This window comes from Puntigrus tetrazona, chromosome 3 (genome assembly GCF_018831695.1).
Source record: "Puntigrus tetrazona isolate hp1 chromosome 3, ASM1883169v1, whole genome shotgun sequence".
Classification (NCBI taxonomy): Eukaryota; Metazoa; Chordata; class Actinopteri; order Cypriniformes; family Cyprinidae; genus Puntigrus; species Puntigrus tetrazona.
This window is the reverse complement of record NC_056701.1, coordinates 23709503-23718330: the sequence shown is the minus strand read 5'-3', so window position 1 is coordinate 23718330 and position 8828 is coordinate 23709503. Positions and strand designations below refer to the sequence as shown.

Here is an 8828-nt window from a genome sequence, read left to right as displayed (position 1 = left end):
TGGTCATTAAATGGTTGTTTAACTTGTTTAACAACACATCAAAAAGGGCATATTCATCAGTCAATTGTCAGCACACTGGATTTTATACAACTGCAATCATTTTTTTTGTTTGTTTTTCTTTATTTACTGATTGCTGTGCAATTACTGATATTTCAGTTTATGTTTATTGAAGGAATGTGAACAAGATTGTATTTTTACATGTCTGATTTTGTGTTTGGGGTTGCACGAGACGGTTGTAAAAATGTGAATTATTTAGTGACTAATGTTGGTTACTGTAGCCTGTGTGTCACATATGTTAGAAAGGCATAGTTGATTTTTTAAATGATTCACGTAGCAAGTAATTTTTGGCTGAATTTGTATTTATTGGGAGAAATAAAATCAGATTTGTGTCCTTTGTAAGTCATCTTTTCTAAAATACCAGTGTGATTATTTAATGTGGTATTATTGTGATTAAATATATGTATTTTCCATTTCACCACTAGAGGGTGTGAGAGCACAAGCTCTGTAGTTATCCAGTAAAAAGTGGCAGATATCACACTGAAGCATGGATAAAGAGTAGAAAAAATACTTTACCCACATTACAGGTAAAACACAAAATGTTACATTTTTAAAGTAGATTCTGAATTATTCTGGTAAGGTCAAAAATACCTTAGTAATGCATACAGAACCTGCACGAGGATTGAGATCAAATCCTATAATTTTTTTTACAGGCAAAACAAAATCAGTTTGTAATGTGTTGAGATCCATATGCAGCAATGCACGTATTTTCAATTATAAGGAAAGGGCAAGAAAATTTTGATTGCATTCATCAATTATTCAAAAGGACATCATTGAAAACAAACCTTTATTGTGGCATTTAAAATCATCTAAAAATGCTAGATATCCATACAGTACTTTATCATTAAGCACCACTGAGTTTTCATATACAAACAAATGTTGGTCAAGTATGTAACTTATAGCACCTGATCAAACTAAAAATTATTTTTAGCACCTCGTTCCTTGGTAACAAAGCAACCAGATGTTTGATTTCTGTATTTGTTTTGTTTTTATTTTTCGAAGCACCGTTTCTGTACATGTTAATATTTTAAAATCTCTATGTTCCTGAGATCCTGATTCTGCAGTCCAGACTGAAGTGGTTTATAAAAAAGAAAAAAAGTCAGCTTTATTAAAGACTTTCAAGTCGCTGATTGGGGCAGAGATCGGTGTCTTGTGGTTTCAGAACATTTAATCTTGCTCTCCCTCTCTATATGTCTATCATGTGAGTCTCTCTCAAGTGGATTTTTGCTACCGAAAAGGAAAGCCACATACATCCTGTTGAACAGCAACAAAAAGCCCCTTCCCCTCAATAAACATAGCCATACACAACCACACACACTCAAAGCTGATTTTCTCAGGACCCGACCCAATCTAAAACCAACATTTGGATTACATATCATTTAAAATGATCAAAACCGACACTAAGCGTGATTTCTGAAGGATCGCGTGCAGCTATAGACTGGAATCTGTCACCACAGGAAAGTGGAAACTGCAAAAATACGAATGAATGGAGCCTTAGCAACCCGCTTCGACGTGAACTCGGTTTGTTAACGTCTGAAGGGACCAGCAGCAGTAGCTAGTCGCGCCATGTAAACATCCTATCACATCTAACATAAACCAGCTACCATTTCCAAGACGCTGCTGATGGATCTTAAGACCCTGCCTGCACAGAGCTACAGATCTGGGCTGCATCAGTGGTCGCCTCGGATCTGGAGATAACCTGGTTCATCCAACACTGAACACAAGTGGTCATGATCCTGGATCAACATTACTGTCCAAAAATATAAACTTATCCCAATCCTTACCATTAAAACTAACCCTACCCAAAATGTATTCCTAAAACCAGTGGGATATGATACAATGATTAACAATGGTGTAGAAGCACCTAACCTTGATCTAAGCCTAAAACAGATCTTTTCCTTAAAAGTAATCTCCTAAATCTGATTGGTTGACTGGGATGTTGTTCCAGGGTTAACAAGGATGTTGATCCACAAATGCCTTGTACTGTGAAATCACGCTCACCAAACCTTCCCCATGCAGATTTAGCTCTTGGTTTTGCAAATTATCCCAAATCACATCGGCCTGAAAGTGACTTCTATACGAGCTGAGCTTCATAATCTGCGCATGGACCCAGCTAACAACTAAAACTACTTATGCGGTCACACGGTTATGTGAACGGTGAGGGAACGTTCGATTTGATCATTTTGCAAACTTTCAGACTAAAACAACTAAAACATTTGAGGAAAAAATGTAAATAACGTTTTAAAAATGTCAAACCAATCAATCAATTTTGGACAAACTTTGGTCACTCTCGCTGACCGTTTTAATACCCGATAGGCTATATACAATTTTAGGTTGTCCCAACAAAAATCAAACCCTGTGGGGAAAAAAACAGCATATGCTGCTTAGGTAGGTTTTGAAGCATGGATAGTGAAGCAGGTCCTCAGTGCTGGTCCTAAACAAGCTTAAACCATCTCAAACATGTGCTGGGAAGGGAAGATGGATGTAGTCACCTTCTTGTGATCAGAAATAGACCGCCAAATTTTTCTGAGAGTGTTAGATAATCTCACAGTGTTTGCTGCTGTGACCTATGTCTACCCAACTAGCCAATGAAATGATCTACTGCTCAACATGACACAGTGCTAAAGCTTAAAACAAACCACAGCGGCCCAAGCACGATAGGCTCGGATCTTGTTTACCGCCGACGCCTGCTGAGGATGTTTTATACTATACTAGCTTTTAAAGTTTTATGTCCTAATGTGATATAATAGCATTTTGCTAATCCGACCGAAACCTTCCCTCTTCTCTTCACACAAGACCCCACACTGAAGTAGAAAAAGCAGATTCCTCTGCATTAGGGGATTCAGTTTGGACTGCAGAAATCGAATATGAACGGTTTGGATGCTTTTCAGTTTCGTTAAAGCTGCTCCACTGATCAAACACTTCGGCACATTTTCAAACCCTCGCCTTCCTCCCCCGTCCCCCGTTTCTGGTCTCACTCGGTTTCCGGTCTGATGAGGTATCCGTTAAAGGTGATGTAGATGTCCACGTCGTCGCTGTAGATGGCGTTCTCCCGCTCTCCTTGGAGGCGGACCCAGACCTCGTCTCCCTCCGCAGGGGGGCAGCATGAGGCTCTGGCTCTGCATGATGGAGCGGTCGCTGGGCTGGGCGTAGACGATGGCCTTCTCGCTGTTGTTCTGCATGATGTGCAGGTAGGTCTCCTTGAAGTTCCACGTGTGGATGTTCACGTTGAAGAAGTAGATTCCTGGGATTTGGCAGCGGTACTTCCCGGCAAACATGTCGAAGTGTTCGGGGGAGTTCACGAAGATGGTGTCGAAGACCAGGGCCTGGTAGTTGTCAATGCTGTGAAGGGACTTCCGTCTGCCCACTGAGAAAGCAGAATGCTGCGATTTGCAGGCATCTCCTGGAGCTCCGGCTTGTCCTTTATCTCCTTTGAGTCCTGCAGTGCCTTGCGGTCCCACTGAACCCTCAGTCCCAGGCTTCCCAGGAGTTCCCCTTTCTCCGCGATCACCTTTGTCACCTTAAAAAGACAGATAAAAGCAGAGAATGCCAAAAATATCGCAATAAATTTGTCCGCAGTGTAACTAACTTTAATTCTATAACCAGTACATGTAGCATGTCACTTGTATTATCGGACACATTACGTTTCAAAACATTCAGAATCAGATTAGTCGCTTTTTTATGCATTACATGATTATTTATGAAATGGCAGTAAATTATTGACAATATATTGAGTCTGCCTAATTCTTCTTTTTGCCTATTTGGAATTATGTGTCATACCGTTTAGCTCTGACTACATTCCCAAAGAGAGACAGAAAGAAATCTTTCCAGGGATATGTTTTCAATGTTTGATGGGAAAGTTAAAATAAGCCTAATAAAACAATAATCTAGACGTAATCTGGATGCATTACCTAAAATGTGTAACTACAGTTTTCAGCATGTAGTCTGTAATCAGTAACATTTTGTATGTAATCTACCCAGCTCTACCTGCAACATTTCTAAAGACCTCTAAATTATCAAGATGATGAACGTAAGAGTATTAAAATGTAACACTGACTTCTTTGCTTTGGTAGTATTTCAAGATGAACACGTACTGGACTGAACCGACATAGGTCTACTTGACTATCCATTAAAAATATTTAAAAATAATTATGTAATCATCGGAATATGGTACCTCAGGTTTTAGGAACATCATCTCAATCCAAGTGTCATCGTTCAATTGTATTGCATTATATGTTCTGTCAGACCAAAAAAAAAAAAAAGTTCTGCACATAACACCAAGCATTTAAATGCCATATCAGTAAAACACATTACTGGAAAAAACAGTTTGATACTATATTTATAAGCAATTTATAGAAGTAGATATTTATAAGCAATTTATGAAAGTAGCCTGCTATACTGTTATAAAGTTCTCTTTGATGTATATAAAAACTATCAGAAATGCATCCTGCTTTATGGCCATAAAAATATGAGATACTGCACCAAATTGGATATTTTTGCTTAGTTTGCCTCTAAATAAAATTCTTTTATGAGCTCCATAAGGTTTTTCAGTATTGTAAATACAAAAGCACTAATTCTGGCAAACTAAACTAAGCTCAAATCACAGCTTCTGAAGTGACAAAAGCATTCTCAGACACTTATCTTAGGTTCTTTGTCTTTTGTCAACGTTCAGAATTTGGCACTAATTGTGACCTCAGCTCAGTATTTCCACAGACCACATTTCCTGTATATGTTACAAACACACGCACATACATGCATGCACAGACACATAAAACAACTCGCCACATCAGCACCCTTCCTGCCAGGTTTGTCACTTCCTGTCCACCAAGTAGGCCTCCAGTGGAGCAGATATATCTGAGCCAAGAGAGGTTAACTGAGGCTCACAGAGGGGAAGAAAGCAGCTGAAAACACATTTTCTCATCATTCAGCCCAACGAATGCCTTATTTCTCAACTGAATTACTTTCATGCTTATTTTTGCGGTTCAGAACCAATATCCCAGAGTGCTTGTGCCAGACAAGCAATAGATTTGGAAACCTGGAAACTAAAGTCCGATAAGAATCATTGGGGTCAAAATGTGGCTACAGCGAGATGCTGAATATTCGCTGAAGTTTGTGCTAATGTTATCTGACCTTGAAACTTTATGTACAGCACTTGTGCTTATGCTTAAAGGAATGGTTCAGCCAAACATGAAAGCATTCAGAAAATGTACTTTTACAGCACAGATTTGGACAAATGTAGCATTGCATCACTTGCTCACCGATGGACCCTTTGTAGTGAATGGGTGCCGTCAGAATTAGAGTCCAAACAGCTGATAAAAACATCACAGCGATCCACAAGCCTTAACACTTTGTGAACTGACAAGCTGCATGTTTTATTTACTTTAATTTACTGTGTTTTTATTTGTAAACAGGCCTTCACAGGGGCGTTTAGTGTTTTGGGGGTCCTAAGCAAGTGGTCCAGGGAGGATTTTGTGTAGAGTAGAGATTTTATTGATACTAATACAATAATGCTTAACCATACCACTCTTTATAGCTTGGTGCAAAAATAAATTATGTAAAAGTTAAAGCAAACAGAAAAAAGGCACACAGAGAGACAGAGAGATTACCATACCACAAGATTTCTGAACATCATTGTGCACAGAAGCACAACAGAACCTGATGTAGAATAACTATCTTTGTTTAAAGATGTAGAATCATCTATATTGATTTACAGACATTCAACAGCGATCATTTTTGAGAGGTGGACATTTTTAGTTTCTTTCTTTTTAGAAATATACAATTAAATGTGCATTTTGTTTTTACAGCGGGGCAGTTAAACTTAAAAGAAATGCAAATTATAACCTTTAGTGACGATGCATGTACACTGTGACAAATGCGGTTTCAACGTGCAGTGAGCAGCTCGCTTATAGAGCAGACGTGGGAAAGCGAAGGCATCTGTGCGTTTTGAAAGGGAAGACACAGAGCTCGTGCTGTTTGTAAATTACGTAAATCACTTACTTTGTGAACTGAAAGCAAATTAGGGTTGAGTACATTTTGACTTAATTTGTGGTTAGGCCAAAAATGGCTGATTTTGCAGTCAATCGTAGCCTATTGCAGGGTTTACTCTGGAACATTAGGCACGTGTTTTAGTCATGTACCTTTGAGAATGGTCATGTTGATGTAGGTGCGGACCTCGGGCATTGCAGGCACGCTTTCTCTGAGCGTGGCAGCGTCATCAAGTGGTAGGAGGTGGTCACAGCATCGACGGCAGGCCGGTTGAGGTATGGAGACTACCGGATGTAGAAACAAACAGGCGAGCAGGAGGGACCCAAACATTGTGTGATCTGGGACAAAGAGAAAGCATGCAATAGATATCATTTCATGTGTATTTCAGCCACTCCCTGTAATAACTGGGCACACACTGTTATTGCTCTACTAACTCAAGACTGTGGAAACACTTTATTAGGAGGATCATTAGAGAAGACTGGATTAGTGTAATCCTGAAAAATAGAAAGAGAGGGGATTGTGGATAACGCTAAGAGTGGAATGCAGCCTGACAAATGCAGGCTCCTTCAGGACACAGATGAATGTTTCTCTTGGTCTGAGTCCAACCTGCACACGACTACAGCTAAACTAAGAGATTTCAGTTCATCTGCTCGACAGAATCCAGCTCGTATCTTCCAGGATTCGTCTGATAACTCTGATGAGGTTTTAAAACACTCCCAAATTCATATGAGCAGAGGTTTAAGCGCATATGACCCAGATAAATGGACAGATACCGTTAGTATTCATAGTCTGAGTGCCCCAAAAAGTGTAAGCAATGAGGCTTTGTTGCATTTTCATGGATCATATCAGATGGAGACCACTGTGGAAATGTTTATTTTTTTTCCATGCTGCTTTATGATTGCGGTGCAATCTGTTTCCTGTCCCAACTGTCCAAACTGTCCCAACTGTCCCAACTGTCCCAAAGCAGCAGATAAAAGAACAAAACCAAGTTTGTTTTGCATGTGGGTCAAACATCTCTTCCCAAGTGAGCAGTTCTTGGCCAAAAAGCTGCGAGGGAACCACTGGATATGAAACAACATCATATAATCAAAGCCTGAAAAAATCACTGCTTGTGGGTGGAGGACATCCATTTATCCAGCAAATATTGAAAACAGCATCATTCAATAAGGCAAAACGGAAAAATAGAATGGAATGAAATGAATATCTGTAGGATAGTTTTGTTGTTGTTGTTGCAAAATGTGAATTAGACTTCCATTACCATTAAGTCAATACTTTCATTCAGATTCAGATCAAAAACAGTAAATGCATTAAAAATGTGAAATACTGTTCTTTTGAACATTTTATGAGTCAAAGAATACTGAAGAAATCCACAGTTTCCACAAAAAACATTACGCAAACTGTTTTCAATATTGATAACAAGATGAATTTCTTCTCGAGCCAAATCAGCATAACAAAATTATTTTTTAAAGGTCATCACTGGAGTAATTCAGCTTTGCATCACAGGAAAAAAAGCTAAATATAAAAATAAAATGCAGCTATTTGAAATCCTAGCAATGTAATGAATCATCTTTTTAAAAAATCTTTTGAAAATGAAGCTTGAATCCACTTTTAAATGCTCGTGTTTACATTTTCATGTTCACCAAGCCATAAAGCCAAATACAAACCTAAAAACAGTAACACATGGTGAACATATCACCACCACATCTGACTTCCTGAGTGAAGAGACCAGTGAGAGCTTTTGACAGCTTTGTTATCACTTGAACATCAGCAGGACAGCATGTTATACACACTCCTACATTTCTTTGTGCTGAACCACAGGATTTTTAGGATCTGCAGCAACTCTAGGATCTGTATTACATCAAGACTAATATGCTGCTGGGTCTGACATGTTGAGGCCCATAAGAAAAGGCAAGCTTTAGTACACTAGCATAAAAGTAATGTCTAAAGGGATAGTCGTAAAACTTTCAATACTGGCTATTTCCATTGCAACAGTGCAAGTGATAGACATACATAGACATGTTATGAATATACTAAAGCTACAGATGAGATAAAGCATTACTCGAATTAAAAATAAGAAGAAAAAGAATCATATTTTGACAAACTAATAAACAGAAAACGTCCAAACAATTGCATTCGAATCCAACAGCTGATCCAATTATTGATTAAGTAATCAGTTGGTAGAATAGCTAAAGCTAAAGCTTTCAGTCATTTAAATTCAAATGTATCAAACCAAATTCGAATGCAATGTACAATAACGCATCAATAATGATCGTTTTAATGTGATTATTTTAAACCAGGCTTAAAATGCAATTACTTTTTTAGTGCAACAATCAAAATCACTTACTGACTTAATGTTGCCTGCAGCAACAAAACTGAATCATTTACTAAAAGATGCTAAAACAGAACAAGCACATGAAGTCGCTCTTCCTCTATTACCGTTTTGTAAAACCGTAAAGGATGCTGTGCGGTGGGATACATCAGCCGTGGCAGAGCAAGAACGCTTTGCACATGCTTTCCGTCTCCACAGCTGTCCATCTGCTAGCAAGATGTTAACAAGCTCCAAAAGAAACCTGTAAGCACTATAACTTACAGATCATCTTAAGGAAGTTGCACATTTTGGTTGCATGTTCCATTATAATATACATAAATGAATTATGAAACGCAATATATCTGATCTTTAAGATGTGATCGTAAATGCATATGTGTGTGTGTGTGTGTGAGTGTGTGTGTGTGTGTGAGTGCAAGCAAAACTTACAGTGCTTGTTGCGTTTGCAGCTGCAGTTGGG

General features: G+C 38.6%; 1 protein-coding gene across 1 annotated transcript; it reads right to left on the bottom strand.

The window, feature by feature from the left end:
• Positions 1–1754: 1754 nt before the first annotated feature.
• Positions 1755–8828, bottom strand: c1qtnf6a (C1q and TNF related 6a). The gene is given in 4 exon segments (XM_043230466.1): positions 1755–3157; positions 3159–3577; positions 6195–6380; positions 8798–8828. Coding segments are annotated over 3 exon segments (723 nt in total). The 5' UTR covers positions 6373–6380; positions 8798–8828; the 3' UTR covers positions 1755–3031.